General features: G+C 40.1%; 1 protein-coding gene across 2 annotated transcripts in view; it reads right to left on the bottom strand.

Moving 5' to 3' along the window:
- LOC148017221 (ubiquitin fusion degradation protein 1 C-like) overlaps positions 1-24,878 on the bottom strand; it is a 39,346-nt gene that overhangs the window by 4,977 nt on the left and 9,491 nt on the right. For both annotated transcript variants that reach the window (XM_087662423.1, XM_087662424.1), the window contains 4 exons: positions 17,639-17,760; positions 17,388-17,518; positions 16,801-17,027; positions 16,414-16,667 (listed from right to left, as the gene is read on the bottom strand). In XM_087662423.1, the coding sequence (XP_087518549.1) occupies positions 16,414-16,667; positions 16,801-17,027; positions 17,388-17,518; positions 17,639-17,760 (734 nt within the window). The remainder of the gene's footprint in view (positions 1-16,413; positions 16,668-16,800; positions 17,028-17,387; positions 17,519-17,638; positions 17,761-24,878) is intronic.

The following is a 24,878-nucleotide window of genomic DNA, read 5'->3' as shown; positions in this document are numbered from 1 at the left end:
ATAGGACCCATCGCGTAAACTTGAACCATGAGGTTCAAAAATCATTGTTGGGGATGACCTACATGTCAAGTTGGTAGAGTATCGGAGAGTTCTTGCTGAATTCTCCACTAAGGTGGCTCCTAAGTCCCCCGATGACCATGTCACATTGTTCCTCACTAAGCTATCGAGGAAGTATTTTAACTTTGTGCAGCAGGTGATCTCACATCCCATTGTGCCCACGTTCTATGAATTTGAGTCTCAACTACTACATTACACTTGGCTATTCGATCAATTTCATAGACAGCAAGAGAAGGGTAAGAAAACTGAAAATTCCACTCAAACTCAAAATCAGTCTAGTAAGACCCAAGGGAACACCCAATCATCTCTCAAACTTGGGTGGCAAAATGTACCGAAGAAAATTTGGTATTGTCAACATTGTGAAAAGACTATCCATTTTGATGACGAGTGTCAATCAAAGGCTAGAGACATAACCAAAACCCAAGTCCCAAACCCGCGCTCCTCAATCAGATAAATCCCCAACAAGGGAGGAAGAATAGTCACAACCAATCTCAAGGACAATGGAGAGGTCAAACTCACACTGCCACTAGTCAACCATCACAATCAACAACATTCTCACCACTAGATGGGTTGTCTGATTAATGTGCAAAGGCTCACATCATCTCCAAAGAAACATTTGAGGATACGAGACTCGTCCATATACACAAGTTGTCTCCTAACGAGGTGATTACAAAGCCCCACTCATCACAACCAAGTAATTCAACTAATCCTTGGATTATGGATAGTGGAGCTACTCATCATATGACCCCCCTTTCGAACATTTTCACCTCCTAATCCCCTACAGTCAAGATCATTCGTATCAAGAACAACTTCTCCGTCAAGATTCACACTCACAATCGCATCAATTGTGCCACTGAACAGGGCTTGGATCGTGTTGTGCTAGATGATGTATGTTATGTCCCCCTACTAGGGGGTGAACTTGTTATCCATTCACCAACTTTAACAATTAGGACAAGCACTCTTCTCTACATTGACCAGAGTCAAGGTCATTGACTCTTAAACTGATTTAGTGATTACTCGTTATCAGGCACAACCTAGTGGCATGTAACCTTACAGTTTCTTTCCAAGCCAACAACCGAGGGCTTTTGGGAATGGCTCCCATTTCTTGGTCAAGCCATAAACAGGAAAAGATGGCATCTTCTATGGCCAAGACCGAGTATCATATGTTGTTTGTTGGTACCACTAAGGGCCATCTATCTTAGGAGTCTACTGTCGGTGCTTCATTTCCCATGCAAGTCTTCTACCATTATCTACTGCAACAACCAAATTGTCATTGCCCTTGCGGACAATCCTACCATAACACCAAGAATGTGGCATGTGGGAGTCCACTTCCACTTCACCAAAGAGCAAGGTGAGCTAGGCAGTATACGCCAATGTTACTATATATTCTACCCAAGATCATCTTGGATACACCCTCCCCTACTTTATGTTAACGAGGAGAGTGTACAGTCGTCCAGCTTTCCCTTTCAGTTTGAGAGGAGGTGACTTTCTTCTCTTGGTGGTAACAGGATGGTTTTACAATCTTTGCTTCATATATTTGATATTTTTTCTACTCTTATATTCTCATCTACACTATTAGGATGATGTGATTATAAACGGACATTAAACAATTGAACAATTTTCCTATGAGGACACTATCCAATGGAACTGTTGCGTAGCATTTTGCATAAGTATGATCACATTTGCATTGCCTCTTGCATAACTCCACTACATTGGCATTATGTTCTATAAACATGTATCTGTGCACATTTATCCCTTTTGGTCTTTTGAGTGTCATCAATCGACTCCGAATCTACCATTTTCATAGCATTCCACATGGCAGTTTCCGAGGCAGCCTCCATTGCTTACTTAGCTCATCTAGCTTGCTATCCACACATCTTTTTTGCCTCTCCACATACCCACCATATTTGCTTCACCCACTCTTGGTCCATTTCTTCATCATCAACATCCAATAATGATAGGGTTATATTGGGTCAAACTATTTTTGTTATTAGTCTCCTGTCAGTTTCTTAAGCGACCGCAACCTGTATTTCATAAACAAACACTCCCCAAAAAAAAAGTTCATCGTGGTTCCATTCGCCTTTGCAGGACTTGGTAGGCCACTGGGCAACCAACGTGCACCCTTTATCTGATGCGCTATCCTTGCTAGGATGACCACTTGAACTCCCGTGGTAAGATAACTATCGTCTCTATAGTCTTGGTAGACCATTGGTCAGCCAACGTGTACCCTTTGTTTAATGCCCTGGCTACTTTGGGATGGGAGGCCTTCCTTTCTAGCTCATTTTTGGGCTTGAGGGGGGATACTGAGCTAAAATATGCATTACATGCTGAATAGCCTCTTGAATAGCTCCAAAAACGCTTATATAATGTAAAACATTGAAACAAGAAACAATTTGAGAGAGTTGAAACGGGGAGAGATTTTAGATTGTTGAGGACCCAAAAGTTTCTATAAATAGAAATCCTACCCTCCATTCAGCCCAATCTCGTTTTTGCAAGTTTCAAGTAATCTAGCTTCACTGCCCACACCCCACTCGCAAAGGACATCTCAACCGAGGCTACCCGGCATTGTCTCCATCTCTCCGGCACCTGTTTCCAATATCCATCATGCAATCTACACCAATTTCTATTGTGTTTGCTGATCAGCCACATCCTCTACAACTAACGACCTGCTGAACTGCTGCATTTGTAATCTGGTGTTGTTGTATGGACTATCACATCATCATACCTGCGTTTTTGCTACCATCTGTCAAAAGATGGCGTACCAGCAAGACAGTAGGGTTTGCGGGAAGGAACACGCAGTGAACTCAACAAACATGGAGAGGAGAAGAGAAGAGAGAAGAAACTATGATGAATAGAATGATGAAGTTCTGAATCATGGAGTGAATGTGATACAAGGAAACAAGGGTGCCGTAGCACAAGGAAGATGATGAAGACAGCCACGAACCACGAACCGCAATGTCCTCCTGAAGGGGTGTGAGGGTAGTGGAGAGGCTGGAGAGAAGAGGTGACGGACTGAATGAATCAACCGTAAGGAATGAATGAGAGAGTGGCCTATAAATAAGCATAGTCAGTCTAGGGTGGAGCCTCTTTTTGGGGCTGCAAACCCTAAACGCAAAATGCAGAAACGCAAAAATGCAAACTTCGGGTGAAGGATAAAGGGTTTCTCAACACCCCCTCTCGGGTCCAAAAAGGGGAACAAGAGAAGAGTGAGATGGAGATGCAATGCTACATGCTGAAGAATGATCATACAGCAGGTGCCACTTGGACAGTGTCCCTCGTGGGGAAATTGTTCACTTGCCCAAGCGCCCTAATACATAGATGATAAAAACATGCAATGCATAGAAGGAATGTCAGACTTTGTGTGGTGCCGAGAACCATAAGGATTTGCCCGTACTCGATCTCAGGAGGTGGCTTTATGTTGACCAAGTGACCAAGGCAAGAAGAGAAGAGGAGGACGAAGATGTAGAGGATCCCTAAGATCCAAGATTTCCACCGGAAAGGGAACCTGCAGTAAAGACCAGTAGACAGAGTGAACTGGAGAACCCAAAACACAACCTCAAAAGAGAAGCCACTAGCTCAGTGCATCCATGCTAGAAGAAATACGAAGGCCTCGTCACCAAGTCGCGGCTGAACCTCCGAGGTCCCGATCTAGGGGGTACCTGAAGATCGTGGGTATCAGTAGAAGAGATGACTGGTCGAAGACAGCCACCCCAAGAAAGTAGAGAATGGGTGAAGACCTTCATGTGGAGTAGGTTTCCCCTTTGAGGTGGGAGGTGGAGAGGCCCCCATTGAAGTTGAAGAAGAAGTAGATACTCCCTCTGAGGGCAAAGAAATAACATCCCTCTCTGAAGTAGATGGGGAATCCAAAAACTCATGAATCACGAACTCTGAAATGTCTGATGACGAAGGAAGTGCCGCCGGTTGTGTCGAAGAAGGTATCTAGGATGTCGAAGAGCTCCCAGAGGTAGCCTCTCGAACCTAAGTAGTTGAGGGTGGGGAAGGGTAGGGCTCAGAATGAGCAAGAGGTGGGCAACAGTCGTCGTCTTTCAATGGAGCGGACTGGGTAGCCGAAGAAGAGAAAGGAGTCGAGCAGCCACTGTCTCTCGAAGGAGCAGACTGACGAGGAGACAATATCAAACAATCATTGTCTCTCAATGGAGCGGACTGCAGATCCGTAGGTCGTGGAAGCCACTATACCAAAAAATAAGTGGGAGAAGACTACGGCTGGCATTGCGACGATCACCAGGAGGTCGTAGCGCCAATCGATCCTCCATGTGCTCGAAAGAACTGAGTGCGCATCAAATGCGTCTAATTGCCTTGACCTGATAGCCGATGCAAAACGATCTCTGTGGCCCAAAAAAGAGAGGTGGCACAAGGAGTACCTAGTGAAAGACGCATATACTCCGGGGGGTGGAGAGCAAAGGTCGAAGTCGGCAAGCATCGGTGGTGTGTCCGGTGATGCCACAGTAGGAACCCCCAATAGTCTGGACATCTGTTGGTAAAGAAGCCATAAATACCAGTGTACCTTGCTAAAGAAGGAAGAGGTCAGCCACCATGAACCACAAACTGTAATATCCGCCTCAAGGGGTGTGAGGGCAGTGTGAAGCATGAATCGCAATGTCCACCTCAAGGGGTGGGAGGATAGTGGAAGGGCTGGAAGTAAGTTGCCAGTGGAAGGAGGATACGACCAGCACTATGAGGTTGCAACCAGTAGAAAAACGCAGGCGTGGAGAGAGAAAGACTAAACACGCAGGCAAGACAGCTTGCAGAAGAGAAAAAGACTAAAAACGCAAGCAGCACGATTGTGATGACGTGGCAAACTGTACGGCAGCAGGTCTGCACAGGAACAGCAGTCGCCTGGCTGAAATCAACTCCAAACTGCGTGAAGAGGGCTGAAAATCAGGCACCAACTGATGAAGACAGCAATGGACAGCTTCGACTAAGATATTCTCCGCGAACGGGGTGTGAGCAACAAGTTGAAACACCTAAAATCTGCAAAAACGAGATTTTGATGCAATGGAAGAAAAAGAGAAGTGGAGGCCGAACCCACCACCGATCTTTGCCTTCACTGGAGTAGAGGATCTTTGCCGCCGTTTGAGCAGATCCAGCTCTGATACCATGTCAAAAGATGACATACCAGCGACACAGTAGGATTTGCGAGGAGAAACACGGAGTAAACTCGACAAACATGGAGAGGAGAAGAGAAGAGAGAAGAAACTCTGATGAATGGAATGATGAAGTTCTGAATCATGGAGCGAATGTGATACAAGGGAACAAGGGAACAAGGAAACAAGGGTGCCATAGCACAAGAAAGATGATGAAAACAGCCACGAACCACGAGCCACCATGTCCTCCTGAAGAGGTATGAGGGTAATGGAGACAGTAGGGTTTGCGAGGAGTAGGGTTTGCGAGACAATAGGGTTTACGAGGAGGAACACGGAGTGAACTCGGCAAACATGGAGAGGAGAGGAGAAGAGACAAAAAACTCTGATGAATAGAATGATGAAGTTCTGAATCATGGAGTGAATGTGATACAAGGGAACAAGGAAACAAGGGTGCCATAGCACAAGAAAGATGATGAAGACAGCCACGAACCACGAGCCACCATGTCCTCCTAAAGAGGTGTGAGGGTGGTGGAGAGGTTGGAGAGAAGAGGTGACGGACTGAATGAATCAACCATAAGGAATGAATGAGAGAGTGACCTATAAATAAGCATAGTCAACCTAGGATGGCGCCTCTTTTTGGGGCTGCAAACCCTAAACGCAAAACGCAAACTACGGATGAAGGGTGAAGGGTTTCTCAACACCATCAACCTACCATGTCATCGAACCTGCGTTTTTACTATTGTCAGCCTGTCTCAAAGATTATCATAGAATCAATTTTTAGTCTCAACAACTAGGACTAGAAGAATGGCTACTATGGACACAAAGTAGTATCTAGTTGATCCAACCTAGTTGTTGTACTTCTAGCTGTTGCAACCCAAGTACATGCCTTGCCACAAACAGGCCAAAGCAAGAAACTTTTTTTCTTGTGCTTGACCAACCACACCTACGTTTGACTCTGGGTCATTAGTTCACCACATCCCTTGACTTGTGTAAAGTGGCTTGCTATGCTTGTATTCTTTTTACTACATCCATTGCACACTTGCACCAAAACAAACTTTCAATCTTGCAATGCCACCTCATACTCCATCACAATCAACTCTGCTTCTTGTGGTCTCATACCATGAAAAAAAATCTAAGACCCCAAAAGATGTGTGGGTAAGGAGAACACTCTTACAGTTTGGAGAGAGAATACAAAATACATACGAACACAAAGTGTACGATGAAGGAATGATTCAATGAACTAAATAACACAATGTATATCCAAAGAGCAAAGAAAAACTCAAATCATTGTCTCTTGAGGAGTAGATTAAGACAAGGAAGTTGAGGGAGATGGCCTCCAAAACATCTTGAAGCAGCACACTATCAAAGCTCGGATGTTGGAGAATGCTATGCAATTAGAGGTGAAGAAATCGCAGTTATAGATGGCCTGGAGGAGTCATCAGCAGCAAACAACACCTCTAGAGAAGAAACCACAACTGAAGGACAGTTCTTAGATGCCAAGCAATAGCAAATGTAATGAAAACGCAGCCAGCGGTCTATTGCTGATGACAATACTGGCCAAGGCAGCCAAAACAGCAACAAACACAGCTATTTGTATTATTGTAATTTGGAGCTTTTCATGCTGGCACCCACCTCCATCAAACCAAAGCCTTGAAAACTGCTCGTGGCCATCATTTTTGACATCATGAAATGAATCACCAAGCGTCCAATGCTTGGCGACATTGTCATAAGCATTTAGTATCCATTGCATTGTCCTTGACATTGAATCCCATTAATAACATTTTTAATAATAATAATAATAATTTGAAAATGGATTGGAATTAAACATGCCATGCTCATGTATAAGCTAAGAACTTTCCATCGCTTATTAAATAATTGCAAGGGGTACTCTGCACCAGAATTTTTATCCAAAAATATATAATTTTTTCTTTTTTATTATTGATTCTATTAGGAGTTATGTTTTGGAGCAGTTGCAACCAATTTTTGCATGACCTCTAAGTTGAGCCTGAAAGCTATACCACGGTATTTGGCCTTTGGTCATATGCCCAATGCCTCTCAAACATGGTCATGACAAGACCATGCTCACATTGCATCTCTCTCATTTATGTATCTCATCTTTAGAATCCATCATACAAGTTTAGACACTCTATTTGAGGTAAGGCCTTCCCATCATTGTTTTTCTTCTATTCCATGCCCTAGTGTTTAATCAACATGACCCAAAGGGGGGCTTTGTTTTTTATATTTGTTGTCTCCATGTATGAACACACATCAATGTATTTTAGCATGTGAACACACCTTACTGCATGTAAATTTAGGATTAGGATTTGAAGTCATCCCTAATCCTACAAAAAAGTCTCTCTCTCTCTCTCTCTCTCTCTCTCTCTCTCTCTCTCTCTCTCTCTCATGAGCTCCATCCACCACTGTCCATATTTGCAAACTTCTCCACCCAACATCAAATGGATCAAGCATGCAAAGGATGATGAGGCCAGCTCTCACAGGAGTCTCCACAATGCAAATGCATGTGTAGACAATTGTAACGTTTTCAATCAATTAGAGAGTAAGGAATGATATTGCCATTTGTTGCACACCCTCTTAGACAGCAAAACACGAATATAAACTAGCTAAAACTAGTTACAATCTACTTGATGGAGTCATCAATCTAGCAAAATGCAAAGCAATGAGGATGTCATGGACAATAAGGAGACCTCCTAGGGACCAAAATACAGCAAGACTAGTCGCCAACTAAGTGGAACCACCGCAAGGCTATTGGAAGTGAGTGCCTAATTGGCACATCAAAAGTTAATGTAGTTTGTACGTGCAAGCCGTAGTCTCACAATAGCTTTGATACCATGTAAGTAAACACTCCCCTGGATAAAATCAATCTTCCTTCTCAGATAGGATAGTGATTAACTTGATTAAACAGCAATTAGTGCAAGTAATATTGGCACCCCTATAGTATTCCACCAAATTTGTAGTACATGGATATTTTGACTAATCTCTCTACAAATTTTCAAACAATGGGCTATCACAAATGACCAGCTACATCAAGACTCAATTTGCCCCTTGATTTCGAATACAATTGGATGTAAAATGGACAAAAACACTTGTATGTGATCTGCCAACAAGCTGTTGATAGACAGCCACTTCAAATCTACTTTACTTTTCACAAATTACACCAAAGTCTTCTACCAACGAGCTTCTATATGTGGGCATACTTCACAAGGTGGCTGAGAAATCCTAATTACAGCAATAATCGTGTTTAGAAACAACATGATAGTGCTCATTTGCTTCAGATTTGCTGTGTCCGTGAGAGAGAGAGAGAGAGAGAGAGAGAGAGAGAGAGTCACAAGGAGAGACAGCTTCTAAAATAAAGATTGTGAAGAACCGAAAATCCTTGTCACTGCCCATCCACAATTTAATGTGCTAAACCATTTGAAAGATTTTGGTCTAGTGAAGAGAATTATGGCTGCAAATAAATGTTTCATTTGTGAGCAAGAAGGGCATATGGCGAGGACCTATCCTAACAAACAAGTAGATAGGGCTGAAAATAAAGAGGATGTAAAGGGTAAGAAGCCCAAAACATCAACTAGTTTGGTGCTTGATGTGGTCAGTGATCAACCTAATGATGATTCTACTAAGCTTTGTAGAACATGGGGAAAAGTTAGGGATCAACATATACTAATATTCTTTGACAATGGAGCACGAGCCAATTTTATCTCCACTCACATGGCAACCTATCTAGGCATTAAAAAGGATGAAATGGGACCCATGGAAGAAATTGAATGGCATGGAAGGGCCATGCAAATCCTGTCACACCACTCATTGGGAAGCTTTGTTTACACATTCAAAGTTCTATGGGCAACGAAGAGTTCTTTATTGCACCACTTGAGGATTGTGATGTATTGCTTGGTATGCCTTGGTATAATAGAGGGCATGCAATCATTGACTCCCATGACAAAGTGATCAACATTCAGCATAAGGGCAAGACCCATACCCTTTATGTAAAGCTTAAAGGGGAATCAGTCCCAATTGAGTCTACTTTTTTTGTTTCAAAAAGTAATGAAAAACCATCTTTCAGTGTATTTGGTTTTTGTCAAAGAGAGAGATGATAATATTTATGAGGTGAATGTGACTAATTGGATAAAGATCACATATCAATGCTTTTGTTGGTCACTTCCGTGGCAACTACTACCTGAAAGCTTGAGGGCCATGCCATAGATGTGATCTTGGCAGTAGCCCTCCGAATCGGCCACCATATAGGGTGAGTGCGATCCAACAGGCAAAGATAATGGGTCAAATAAATGAGCTGTTAGAAAAAGGGTTAATTCAACCTAGCTCATCTCTTTTTAACTCCCCGATGCTTTTAGTACGACAAAAGATGGTTCGTGGTATATGTGCACTGATTATCATGCTTTAAATAAAATCACAATCACGACTCAGTTTTTGACCCCATGGATCAATAACATTTTGGATAGATTGCAAGAGGCAGCCATATTCAGCTGCATTGAGTGTGCTCCAAGAAGTGGATTTCATACAAGAAAAACCCACTTTTCTTATCATTGATAACCAATTCATGCTTATGTAACTCATTGGACACTATGACCGAGTGTTTCCTATGCTTTGCCTCATCCTTTGAAAAGGCACTCATATCATAAAATAAAGTTCCCACAAATGTTCTATGTGGTCTAAAGATGTGATCCATCATCTCATTTAACTGTAATAGCAGCAAAGGCATGACAAGAAACTCATATAAGCCAAAAGATGACTTGAAAGCTTTCTTAAACACATCCTTTGGTCTAATATATATCCAATGATACCTACTTTTCAAAATTGTATCAACTGATGGAACACACATAGATCTTGCAAAGGTTGAGGTAACACACTCATGGCCACATTTGAGGAGTGTACACAAGGTCCATAGTTTTATGATTCTATATTCCTATTACAAAAAGTGTGTGCGTAACTTTGCTGAAATTGCATCTCTATTGAATGCTTTGCAGAAAAAGGTTGTGCCATTAAGTGGACAAAGGTGGAAATTTCAGTCATTGATAAGTCAAAGGAAAAGATGACTCCAAATCCAATGCTTGTGTTGCTCGATCTAAGGAAGTCATTTGCTGTTCAGCATGATACATGTGGAAACAGCATTGTGACTGTTTTAATGTAAGACAACCAAGTGGTAGCATATGAAAGTCATATTCTCCATGGTACAAAGAAGAATTTGCAGGTCTATGAGAAGGAACTTTTGCCTGTAATTCGTGCACTTTCTACACAAAAACACCACCTATTAGGGGCTGATTTCATAGTGCAAATAGATCATCAAATATTGCAATACTTTTTTACTTAGACTAAGTTGTCTGAGAAACATATAAGATGGATGAATTTCCTCTCTCTGTTTTACTTTTAAATTGTGCACATAGACGGCAAACAAATGTAGTGGCTAATGCACTGTCTCATAAGCCTCAGATGTTGGCTGTCATTCTTATTTATCACACTGAGTTGGATGCCATAAAGAATCAAATGCTTAATTCGGACTTTGGTAATGTATATGATCAGCTTTGCAATTGTCATGAGGACATGTATTTTTGAAACCTCACTTAGCATGTGGATTAATTTTTTATCGCATGGTTAAGTAAATGTTGCACATGTGAGGTGTAACTAGGGTTAGAGTAAATTTACGAGCCCGGGACCCAAGGAAATCACAAGATGTCAAAGGCAAAAGTTGTTATAAGTTATGTCGCACAGATATTTGGTGGTATCTAGTGGCAGTTATTGGCCTAGGTTATTCATTTGGCCATAAGTGTCAATTGTTTGTGACACTACGGAAGTGGCGCTTAATGATACCTAATGCCAATCTCATGGCCAAAGATGGCATGGAGACACTCGAAAATGGAAGTTGACTAGCCAATTTACTTATTGGCTTGTCATATTATTTTTCAGGGCACCGAAATAATTATCATATAAAATTTAAAGACTGAAAATTAATATGTAATTATAAATAATGCTGAAAAAATCATTTGAAAAGGCTACCACTTGCCAAAACTGCCCATGCAAGACTAAAAAACGTATTTAGAAGTTGAAGAGGGGCATTTTTTGTGTATTCAACCTACAAAAGAGAGGGAGGAGATACTGCTAGTCTAATTTGTAGCCATTGGAGGACCCACTGAGGCAACCAAGGGTAGGAGAAGACCAATCAACAACAGGTGACAGCATCTATAGGTTGTTGAGACAGGACAGCAGCACTAAATAACTGTTTTTCTTCAATTCTTTGCATCTATAAACTATTGAGACAGAGCAACAACAATAAATGACAGATTTTCTTCAGTTCTTCGTGAAGAAAGTCTGAATTTTCTCTCTCCTCAGCATTCTCTCTCATCTCCTAGCCTTTCTATAGCCTTGCTCCGAAAATTACAGCATTGAGATTACCAAAGACAGAAATTTCAGATTTCTCTACTGTAAACCCTAATTTGCAACAGAAATTAGGGTTTAGCAAGAACCTCGAGAAGAGTACCGAAAATTGGAAGCTCCAAGACTTGGATTCAACAGGGCTGAAGCTATTTTTAGTCTATTCAAGTGGAGGGACCAGCAAATCATTGAATTTGGGGCATTTTCCATCTCCATCAAAGCAAGTGAAGGCCAATTGACTGCCTAAATCAAGGGGCAAATCAATTTGAAGACTTGCTGGTCATTTTGGACAGCAAGGGAAGTTAAAATACCGAAAGGGATTGGAAGAATCCCATTGTACATCAACTTCTTCTTCAATTAAGTTAAATAAATACCGAAAGAGGTGCCACTTTTGGAGCCAATAGGGTATCCAATATCCAAGATTATATGGTAAAGTGTGCATTTCACTTTTGTGAATTTGTTAATTGCTGTAAATAGTGCTTAATCAAGTTATTTACCACCTTATCCAAGGAGGAAGACTGGTTACAGCAATGGCCAAAGGTATAAGCACTATGTGCTTAGAGATGGCTTTCTAATTATGCATGGACAACTATGCATGACAAAGCAATTGAGACCTAAGTGCTGAAAGTCATGCTCCTCCTTATGTATGGCATAGAGGTATAGATGCTACCATTAAGGCAATGAAGCAATTTTTCTACTGGTCTACTCTAAGGCACAATATTGAGCAATTTGTCAATGCCAAAAGACTAAATATAATAGGCAAGAGATGTCAAAATTATTGCAGCCCTTGCTCATACTTGATAAGCCTTAGTAGAGCATTGCAATGGATTTCATTGTATATCTTTCTAGGACTACTATAGGAAATGATGGGATATGGACTATCATTTGTACATTCAGTAAGCATGCCCATTTCATTTTGGTGAGGAAGAAAATAAAGGCCAACCATATGGCAAAATTATTTATGGAACATGTGCCTAAGTATCATGGCATGCCAAGATCGATCATCAATGATCAAGATCCTAGAATGGCCTGTTTGTTTCGAAGGCGTTGATTGAAAACATGGGTACTGCACTGAAATTTTCTTCATTTTTCCATCCACAAACAAATGGTCAATTTAAAGAAGCTAATTCCACAGTGTTAGATCTTTTGAGGTTCTATATCTCAAATCATAAGACACAAATAGAAGTAATACTTGCCTTTGGTTGAGATAGCATATAGCAATACAATTTTCATGAGAGCTTACTAAGGCCTTTTTATAGTGATGTATAAAAGGATGTATCTATTGAAATTCAGCCAGAGGTTGAGAAGCTACATAAGATATTGATATCCGAGTACATTTTAACACATAAAGAGAGAAAGATCACAAGTAAAGTTTCCACAAAATATTTGGTAAAATTTCAGAATTATTCACCAATGGATGCTACATGGATGAAAGAGGATAACTTGGCAGAACATCCTTAGTTGTTACAACTTTGCCTCGATACTTTTCAACTAGAGCCAACTATGGATCGAGCTCAATTAGAATCAACAAAGGATAGTCCAAAGTATTGCTTGATACTCAAGGGATAGGTAGCACTTCACTCCTCTAGTGATCAATAGCTCTAGTGTATAGTGAATCTCAAATTTACTAAGCATGCATCCAAGGTACTATTGCTCACAATATGTCTACCACGAGGCCACTATTCAATATACTAGTCACTACAATTGGTATGCATTTGGATATAGTTTTTACCAGCTCTAAAACTATACATTTTTATCCATTTACAATCATCAAAGGTTCATTAGATGTGCTGGTTTGTAAAGAATGGTCATTAGTTTTTAGTGGTATTCAGTTGGTTTCACGGACAACAGTGTAGTTGGTGAATGCCATTGAAATTCAGCTATGATTGGAAGACAATTGCAAGGATTTCAAGGGGAGGTCTATCACAAGGACATAAAATTTTGATGCTTTGCTTAGCATTTGATTAAGTTATTAATCAAGTGTACAAATGTGAGGTGCACATGTGATATGCAAGTTAATTAATTCACAATGTCAAGCCAAGGACTCCAAGAAGTCATTGGTGGCTGTCAAAGACAAAAGTTGTGATAAGTTGTACAGGCCAAGGACTAAAAGGCACTTGGTGATGACTATTGATCTAAGATAGTTTATTAACCATTAATGCCAATGGTGACATAAGAACTAGGCATTAATTGATTAATTAGTGCCAATTCTGGGGCTAATAAAAGCTTAGGACAACTTGGGTGTCAAATTGGCCTAGTTGAATCTAATTATTGGCAAGCTTTAAAAAATTCATCGGTACACGTTTTAAATATTAAGTAGTTTTCAGAAGTAATGTTCTGAATATTAATTCATTGGGCTGAAAATTAGATAAAGAAGGCTTTCACTCAGCAAAACTTCCCATTCCAAGGATGGAAATGCTGATTTGTCTCAAAAAAGACAGGAAAAAGTTGTTTTTTGCATCATGACCTATCGAGGGAGAGAGGTTTTGAGTACTAGCACCTACTCCTGGGGCTGTTTCCTAGCCATTGGAGGCCTTTTTGATGGAAGGTGACTGCATTATTCTTGACCTTGGAAAGTTGGAAATTGTGGGAATGCACTTTCTCCTAAAGGTTACAACCTCTGATGCTCCAATTGCTGCTGGTGAATCCATTTGGGGATGGAAAACAAGGACAACAGCTCAATTTCACCAATTTCTTGCAACAAATCTCCGAATTTTCTCTCTCTACAGCTTCCTCTCTATTCTCTCAGCCATTTCACAGCTTGCCTCAAAGGATCTCAAACAAACTAGGACTTGGAATTCAATCACTGTATTTGAAGAATTTAAAGAATTCCAAGAGGCCTACCAAACAAATTGAATTGGGCACTAATTTCTTGCCCAAGCAGCCAAGGAGCAAATTGGAGGCCAATCCCCTTAACAATCAAGGGGCAAATTGAATTAAGAACTTGTTGTCTATCCTGACAGCAAAGGGAATCGGAAATTGAAGGAGATTGGAGAGCAATCTTGGTGTACTTCAATTAATTTCAATTCAAGCTAAAGAAATACAGTAAGGAGTGCCAATTTTTAGGGCCAAATCAGGTGTCCATTGTCCAAGATTGATCGGTAACAATTTCCTTTCAGTTTATATGAATTTCATGCTCAATGTAATTAGTGTTTAATCAGGTCATTACCAACCTTTCCCCAAAAGGAAGGCTGGTTTTAGTGTGGGACATCAAAACAAACTATTGTATGTATGGTTTTGTAGATTGATTTGAATAAGCAATTTCGCATCTAATTTTGTGTGTGTGCATGCATGTGTAAGTGTGCGCAGACATTGTGACACAAGTTAGTGATGTGGAAAATGGGCTCTGACAGTAGGGTGTAACTACAGGATGGATAGAAGAATCAGAGTTAGACATGTTTTGGGTCTTGGAGGGAAATAGTTTTTAGCAGAGTTTTCAAGACCTAAGAGTTCATTGTTTCTTAGGACAGTGTGCTAAAAGTTTTTCACGCTTGACTGTTGGGATCTTACCTGGAGCACTAATTATCTATGGAAGTATTGAGGAGTTTTAGATGCTACTGGAAGTCCCAGCTTTTGGTAATGCTCCAGAGGCTAATTTTAGGATAAAAACGTTTGTTTACATCATGAACAAGGCATGAAGGTCTCAGAATGATGCCATAGACAACTGCATTATGACAGGGTATCAGATTTCATTGCATCCTAGCCCATAGTTTAACATACTGGTTTACTTTGCTGTTATTTGCCATATTTGATAAAACAGCCCATGAGTCAGATCCAAAATACTGTCATACATCACGAGTGCAGAGGGCCATAGAATGAAAAAGGGAAATACTTGTTTTGCTTGCAATTTCGATGCAAAAAAAGCATTCACTACTTGAATAGAGCCAATTGACAGCTCACATTGAAAACCCCAGAAGAAAACTTCTCAAAGAAAGGGTTTGTATGGGATCTAAAACTGCTTATTTGTACAAAATTAAGGGTATTCATGAGGGAGGCAGTGAACAGTACTCACACAAAGCAGTGAGAACATTTAAACTAGATGAAACCATATGGACACCATGATCAAGTTTAAGCATGTGAGGACACATTTACTTCATAAGAGTTCATATTGTGTTGGTTGTCATTTTGCTCCTTTCTTTCTGGACAGGAAAATTTTGTACCATCTATCCCTTCTAGAAACAGTGATCTCAAAGGGAAATACAGCCAGGCTTAAAGTAGCACCACTAGTGAATTCTGGTGTCATGCAGTAGGAGAGATGATTTTTCTTGGGAAGCGAGGAAGGCTTAAAGTAGCACCACTAGCGAATTCTGGTGTCGTACAGTAGGAGAGAGGATTTTTCTTGGGAAGGGGGGAAAAGCTGATAAGTTAGCCAATGATCATAATGTAAACCTCTGTGAACTGGAGACCTCTAATCCCTCTGTACTTAGCTGTGTGGAAACTTAATGACCAGGGTCTCAACTCTCATTTGCCAGGCAAACAACATAGCTTGGCTGCGCCATGACAGGCACACCCACCAACACAACAACCAGGCATCCATCAAAGCCTCCACCATTGCAGAAGCTTTGTGGCAGCTCCAAAACAAGGATATTGCATGCACATTTTAAAGACCTGAATAGTCGTTCTAGTCTAACAGACATTTCTGACATTTTTACTTCATACTGCTGCTTCAAAAACATGATGACATTGACAATTACTTTGCCACTGTACACCAATGTTTCTTATAAAACTTTGCACTTACATTTTTCCCCATGTACAATTCAAAGACTAATGCAAGAAATCATACCACATCTGAAAAGGCACGACAAATTTACCCTTTCACACTGTGTGGGAGATTCATGAAAAAGAGTACCTTCTGAGGTCTATCAGCATTGCTGCTACCTGCTCCAAACACCAACTTTCCTTGTAGCCGATTAGCCCCACTTGCAGTTGATGATGCAGCAGGTGAAGATGTATTTACATTTGAAGCTTGTCCTGAAGAAGACGAAGATGTCGAAGCATTTTCTGGTGATACTGAATACTTCAATGGTTTCCCATCAAGACGCCTGCCTACTCCAGTGAAAGCATTGAACTTTGGCTCATCCATCTGTTCAGGTTCCTTTGAACCTTGATATCACAAAAACGATATTAAATTTTTCAAAAACAGCCATGACACAAGACAGAATCTGATATTGCTTATGCCCAAACTCCCCTGGTTAGTATTGTAGCCATAGTACTTAAATTTTATTGAAGGCCACACCTTGAGAAGCATTCCCATTATTAGGTTGAGCTTTAGCTTGAGGTGGCTCTGGCTCTTTGTAGTCAAGTGGTGGTGCAAAGTCAACTTCACAATCAGTTTCAATAATGGAGATAGCTGAAGATGGCTTTGCTTCAACAATGTCAATGTAGTATTTCTTATTGTTGTATGCTACCATAATGTTATCTCCCACCGTCAAACAGGAGAAATTTCTAAGAGTGGTTTCTAATCTGAAAGCACCACAAGGGAAACAGAGCCTGCATTAGAAGGGTACAACGAAAATTGAGAGCAAGAACTTTCCAAACATTACAATTTGCCTGCAGATGGAGTAAAGTAGACACTAGAAATATCTTGTTACAATGGCTCAAACTTTGCAAATAATCATCCTGGAAACAAGCAAATGCATGAACAATGCACGGATGAATCTTCTCTGGATGTTTCTACAGTATGTCTTTTCTCTCTGACAACAAAGTTCAACAAAATGATTGGTGTGATGTATCCCATGAATGCTTTACAAGTCAATCAAAGTTTTGGTCCTCCAAGTTATTAAGAAAGGTATTTAAATCTTCACAAATGAAACCAGGACTTACACAGCCTTTGGGTTTGATATATCCAAAAAGTCTTTAGTATGCGGCTGCAACTTCACATATGTTCCCTTGGGTAAGGTAGCACTCTTTACTCTCACAATATCTCCCTCTGAAAGAAGCATGTTCTCCATCATCTGACATATTAAAAATCGAAGGAAATCCAAGAAATATTATGGAGTTTTCGTCACAAACATCTGAAACTGACTACAACGAAAAGTGCAAAATATGGTTTGTTATGATGGACAACATATTACCCAGTAGGGCATATAGATCATTCCTTCTTCTGCAACAAACTCCAAGACTCCACAATGTGATGTGCGGCTTGTAGCAGGATTGTGCAACTCAAACAGCATGGGATAATCTATCCGAAGTGATGCTGTCAACAGAAATACAGAAAATATCAAGATAACCACAGCCAGAAGAAATAAAATATCACATTTGCCACACATCTTTTGATCTGTAAATGCTCTTTAAACTCACTTTGTTTCTTCTGAACCTTACTGGATCCTGATTGCACACCCAAAAAAAACCAAAACGAAACCAAAAAGGTAAAAAGAAAAAAAACCACCCAAACAAAGAATGCCAAAATTGTCACACATCAACCTTTTTCTTAAACCTTTTGACAGCAATAAGCATTCTACTCAAACATGCAGAGCCTCCTTCAAAACTCCTTTAGCCCTGAGCCTGAACCACACATTCTGCCACTAGCCAAGAATCCTTCACATACATGGGATTATGAGTGAACAAATCAAAGGCATAACAGAAGGACAGTGAACAGCGACGGAGACAAAAGAATGTAAAGGCAGAATGTGAAGCAAGGGCCCCAAAGCAAGATGCAAAAAATACCAAATGGAATGTGCCATGATGTACAAGGAAGCTTGTAAATAGGCAAATGTGTGAAAATCTGGCCAACCTATAGGACAATTATGGTCCAACTGAAAAAAGGGAAGAAATGTGGTCCGCTGACCTAAAATGGACCATCTTGGAGCATGTAAAAAAATCTGACAGCAAAATCCTGAATATTGTGCACCTTGATATGGAATTGGACATCCCAACACCCCTCTCAATGACATGTTGGGGAACAAGAATGTAGATGAGCTGGAGGAGTCACACATGAATAAGTACACGAGGGGAGTAATGAACAGAGGTGGCCCCCTCTGGAACATGAATGAAATTGCAATCACCCCCTCAAAGACCAAGAAGGATCAATAGGTGTAAAGGTATACTTTGATACCATGTAAAGAAACCTTAAGTTTTGCAAGAGGAACTCAAACTGTGTACAATAAACAGGTGATACAAAACTCAAAAACATAGAAAATAAATGAAATAGCGAATCATGACCAGTGCTGATACAATGGAGTAAGACTCAGGGTTTCATGCCTCTGGAACCAGTACTGAGGTGAGTAAAGTTTAGACGACGATGCCGATTAGAGCCTGGAGCTGCACTGTCCTAGCTGATTAGATGGCAGCACCTGTTGATGAGGATGCTTTGTGAAGGGGGAGCAAAACATTTTAAAGTAGCCCTCCAGACAGCAGATGTTGAAGAAGACACCAGGTGATGATGGACAACAGTAAAGGGAGAGAAACACAGTCCTTAAGAGCTGTATCACACGAGAACGATGATTGCTATCAAAACAACTGCTAGGCAAACAATTGGAGGAGAAAACTGAAAGAATTTTGCTACCAAAGAACAGTTGTCCACCAAACATTGTACACTATAAGAATGATGTCATCAGGCGTCAAGAAGCCTTCCAAATGCAAAACACAAGTCTCGGTCAGCTAGAGAACAACTATTGATGATATCACCTGCTGAACACCCTCGGACTCAGCAAAACGCAAACAAAGCCTTTTTGGGGCTGTTAATATAGAGACCAAAATTAAGGTATTAATGCATACAATTAAATGCTAATGCATCTAATGACTGGAATCTATAAAGCACACTCTGGACTGGAAAGAGCCCACTCTAGACTTTGAGTTTCTCTTTGTGAGAGAAAAATGTGTGAACACATCAACCTACAAACCAAGAGTCCAAGAGTGATGATCACACAATAATGTGCACAATAGCGCCTTGAGTCCTATAAATAGGACTCAGCTATCCTAACCCTAATGTGTCCCTATTGCATTCGCACTGGGTCACTTTATGACCACTATGACCAATGCTGCTAGCAACCATCCTGGTGTCCAAGGATGTGACACTAGCACCCATCCGGATGTTCAAGGATCTAACAATTATCCCATTCCAATACCTTTTCTTCTATACTTGCTATTTCTCAATCTCTATCTAGCAAGATCTTTCCCCCTTGGTTTAAGCCATTTATCTTGATTTTGACTCACTTGATCTTTCAATGCATCTGCTTTCACTTCTCACACTTCTCCCTTAGTTTCTTCATACACTTATTATTTATTCTCTCTCAATATGTTATTTGGGATGCTTTTGTGAATCTTGATCCAATGGTTGACATTCTAAACATTGATGATATGTTAGAGGAGAATGTTTAATCATATCCCAATACACTACTAGCTCCCAAGCTCGAGGGTGAGCCTGTTAGCAGACATTTGTGTGATGCACAGTCTCATCTCCTACCTATGAGCCTCGATTTGATTTAGGCGCAGATGTACGGAGCTTTGACATTTTTTCTTTCTGTCATTTTATGTGATTTGACAGAGGTGACAACCTTGCATTTCAGTTTTAGACTGCTTCGCTATGTGTTCACACTGGCTGCATGTTATTTAGACCAGTTTAGTCCAGTTTTTAGCCTGCCCATTGCCTATGTTCACACCATGTAGCAGGCAATATGGCAATCCTTTTTCTTTTCGACGGTTGGACCAGCTGAGAGACTCGGAGTTTATGCAGTAGGTCGGCCAGTTTTTGGCTAGGTTGCCTGTTTAAGGCAGCCCCTAGATTTAGTCATCATCATTCTTCTTGCAGATTTGCAGTACTATCCATCACAATGGAGCCTCTCTCTAACATAATGATAATGAACCCCAATGTGCTTAGTGCGAGTATGAAATATTGGATTCCTCACAAACACCATGGCACTCTAACTATCAATATAGATAAGAGTGGGTGACTGTTATCCCATGCTAAGATCAACCAATAGATGTAAGCCATAGACATTCCCATGTAGCTACAAATGTTACCTAACGCCAGAACAGTCTACAGTATCAAATCTTCTCTTCCCTACTATCCTAGTCAAATTGGTGCTTGCACAACTGCGCTTTTGTTGCAAGTTTGTTCATATTGTTGTTGCCCTACTCTTGGAGACCTCCATCACCACATCACACACTCCAACTAGTAGTTATATCCCTTAAGACCCATCTCCAATGGATGTCACTCTCCAACTACTCCTTCAACTTGCTCCCACAAGTCATCGGTTGTTGGACAACTCTGCCTTTGAGCATCTTCTACACTCATTCATTTATTTATAGCATTCATTCATTTACTTCACAGTCATCTTTCTTGTTTGCTTGTGTTTTTGTCTAACTTATTATGTTTTATTAGTGTTCGTACATTCTATGTTTTCTCCATGCAAACCCTAGCATATCTTCACAGGGATGATTGAGGCCAATCACGATCCGAAACATGTTCTAATCATCAATCCCTATCGAATTACTTATCTCTACTTGATCGCTGATCCTATCTTCGTTATTCTTCTTGTTAATCCTCACGATCTTCTCACATGCAACAGACATTGTGACAATCTTCCCAACATTCTTGTCACAATCATCATGATCACAGTCTAGGCTTTGTCAATACTCACGGTCCTCATCAAAAGTGTCATGCTAATTATTTCGGTTTGCCATCTATTCTTCTTAAGTATCTACACAAACATAGACACACAAAAAAGATGCTATATTGTGATGTCAAGCTGCTTCTGATCTTGAAGGTGTCAGCTAGAAAGGTTGCTTTTGCAATAAAACGACCTCTAGATGCTCCATCTACCCTGAAACAATCAAATTCATAGCAAGAAAATGTCTATTTTATGGTCATCCGCAATTAGAAACAGCAGCCACCCAACCTTCTGGAGCAATCACCAAGCCTTCAAGGGCTGGAAAATGAAAATGCAAGTTTCTAGCAAAACAACACAACAACCTGGATGTGGTCTCATCCTTGGGGCAACTCCAAGTCCTCTCCTTTGGTGACGATACCATGTGGCACAATGCACACTACATAGATGTTTGTGGTTCCATCTTCTCATATACTCAAAGAAGAATGCTTCATTTGATATTGGTGTCAAAAGTGCATGCAGTGATGGAAGCATGGAAAACTATTGTAATAGACTGCTAAACACAAGAGACAAAGAAAAGAGAAACACTGCAAAAGAAAAGAGATATGCACAAAGAACTCAAAAGCAAAAAGATGTTGGGGAAATGGAATCCATATACCAAGATATGAGACAGTACAAAACCAATGTGAGTCACTACCTGTGAAGGCACTGGCACCATCTCCCTCTCTCTACCAAAACCAATCAAATGATAAATGAATGAGGAAGAGAGACTGACAATAAATAGGCCAAATATCAGCCATAAATGTGGGCTGGTTGGCCAACATTAAATGCTGGCCAACTGGCATAAAATGCCATAAATAGATAAAAGGCTAAATAAAATTCCTAGTGCCCTAGCCCACTAAATCACATGCACAAACTCAGCCATGAACACACATATCTGCTAACAATTGGAAGGCGGCATATTTAAGGGCATGCAAACTATATTTAATATAAGATAGTTGATAAAGTATGGCATTGATGACTAAAATTGCATCAAGGTTAAACTCACATGCTTAAAGAATTAATGTCTTAGAGTATGGGCTAGACCTTCTAGAACTTAACAATTACAATTAATAAGATGGCATGATTATGAAAGTTTGTATGAGGTACATGTATATTTAAAAATGCTTATAACTTTGCATTAAAGTATCAATTTGGAATTCTAATACTATCTTATATTGAGCTTGCATTTAATACACCATAATATGAATCCTTTAAATTTAGGGGGATGTAGCCATCCACTGAAATAGATGCAAACAAAATTATGTATGATATAGCGATTCTCCTCTATCACTAAAAATAAGATTTCTTTCCTCCTGCTAATGAGTTTGCTTCATATTTATGAACACCAACTCATCAAATAAGAGCCACTATGAAAGTAGCTCAATAAAAGAAGCCAATCAACAAATGGCAAGTGCATGTGGCTTTGGAAAGTGAAATATAGGGTAAAGGAGCCAGTTTATTGATAGCTACCCGGTCCCCCTTTGGATTGCCATGGATTCAAGTCAAATGACTATAGTGAACACAACTAGTGTCGCAACATATAGGTGAACTGCCAGAAAAAAGTCTGGACTCTCCAATTCACCTCACACCCTTGGATGGTTGCCAACATGAATTGTAGTGTTGCAAAAACTGCCCACAGATATGTGACAATGGACAGCCTTGAAGAAAAAGCATTAGCATCCCAATTCTATGACGGCCATTGACCACTCTTTGACCAATCACAAGACTCCATTTCATCGCTTTTTGAAAAAACAATGTTTGCAAGCATTTTAAAATCAGTTTGCTCATGACACTTCAACTTGTCACTAATTTGGGGGCCATCATTTTATCAGCCCCCTTACCTTATGTCTTGCAAAAAGCTGGCATGATAGGCCAAAACTGGTTCTGAGCAAAGTTCCTCTTTCCCAAACTTGTCCAATAAATAGTTTTGACCCTTCAAAGCAATTTACAAAAAGAATGGAGTTTCTAACAAGCTTGAGCTTCCAATGCATTGGAAAAATACATAACGACTTCAACATAAGCTCACTTAACTTCTATATGGGACCAATGACCACAGATGGCCTTTTTGACTCAAAAGATTTTTGCTAAAATTCAAAGATTTACCGAACCCACTTTATGGGTAGAAAAATCATGATACATAAGCTTTTTAGCTGAGAGTACATGAATAAAAGGCAAAGCAATGTCACAATTAAAACCCTCTCAAAAAAAAACCATATCCTTACAAGACATGCATCTTCTTTAGTGAAACTTTATTTGTTTTCCTTGAAATCAAAAATATGTAGATAAGAGTGGTGCACTAAAGCTGGCATCAATGAGTGATCATAGATTAAGTGAATCTACACAATGGCTTAAAACAAAGGAAAAACACACTTCCACCTATCAGACAGTGTGGGCTAGATCTACTAAAACAAACATTTGCAGTCATTAAAATTACATGATCATGAATATTTATTCAAGGTGCATATGTAGGCTGCTTAAAAAAGTACCTTTTGTAGAAATGTTAAATGGGGAATGTGCGATTGTCTTTGTCTTACAGAGACTTCTAGAAGATTCAAGAAAGTAGAAGAGCTTTCGCTTGATACCTATACTAGGGAATTCCTAAATTTAAAGAGACTCGGATTGGTCTAGAAACACTAATCCTCAAAAATAGGGATGATAAAAGTCCATGTTAGGCACATGTCATTCAAGCTTCCAAGTCTCCCTTTACTTGTCCCAATTCAATGATATGTAGTCGTACACTCAATTTAAGATAGGCCTAAGGGCCACACCTCATCACAACCATTCCCTTCTTATGTTCCACCTCTCATAATTGAATTGCTTTACTCTCTCTGATTAACATTTTTCAGAGCATATAGCTTCAACTTCAAGCCCTTCCTTTAAACATTTCAGCTTCTTTGTTCTACTCTTAGTAATACTCTCTTTTTTTTTTGTAATAGGTAATTGTATTAATTACCAAAAAAAAAAATACAAGATTACAAAATGCAAGATGGCTCTAGGCCATCATGCATAAACCAAATACAACTAACTCAACAGATGCTCTCTATGCAAAAGTTAGATATGGAAAAAGAATTCTCTCTCTCTCTCTCTCTCTCTCTCTCTCTCTCTCTCTCTCTCTCTCTCTCTCTCTCTCTGTGAAGATAATTGAATTAAGTAGCAATATTTACATCAGACTATCAAGTCAGCTAAGAAAAACAGACACAAATGAAAGGCTACCAAGACTCTTAACACACAAATATCGCGCAAAAAGGACAGCTAGTGTGGAGTGAACAATATCCAACCACGGAGCAGCAATGTCAGGAAGAACCAAATCAGCTGAAACCATAGAGGAGATCTACCATAACACTAAACCACGAACACAGGCCACATGACCATGGATGCCCGAGGCTGAAATAAAGGCATTCTGAGTATGCCAAATATGCCACAAAGCTGTCCATCTAAGGAAATGGAAGAGACAAGAATAATCTGAATGCAAAGAAGACATAGAAGTCATCTTTCCCATAATCCACGAATGAGCTGATATCCATTGCTAAGTCACTGAGAACCACACACTAGAAACAAAACTCCAAATCTGTCGAGCAATAGGGCAAGAGACAAAAAGATGAAGCAATGTCTCATTACATGTATTGCAAAATACACAACCACCACCAAAGATCTTGCGAGCACGCTACACGTCCCCAATTGGAAGACCCCCAATAAGCAACCTCCACATGAACACTTTGCCCTA

The sequence above is a fragment of the Lygodium microphyllum genome, chromosome 22 (assembly GCF_053477565.2).
Source record: "Lygodium microphyllum isolate KBCC chromosome 22, Lygodium_microphyllum_v1.1.10, whole genome shotgun sequence".
NCBI classification, from domain to species: domain Eukaryota; kingdom Viridiplantae; phylum Streptophyta; class Polypodiopsida; order Schizaeales; family Lygodiaceae; genus Lygodium; species Lygodium microphyllum.
The sequence above is the reverse complement of the archived record's forward strand: the minus strand, read 5'-3'. Positions and strand labels throughout refer to the sequence as shown.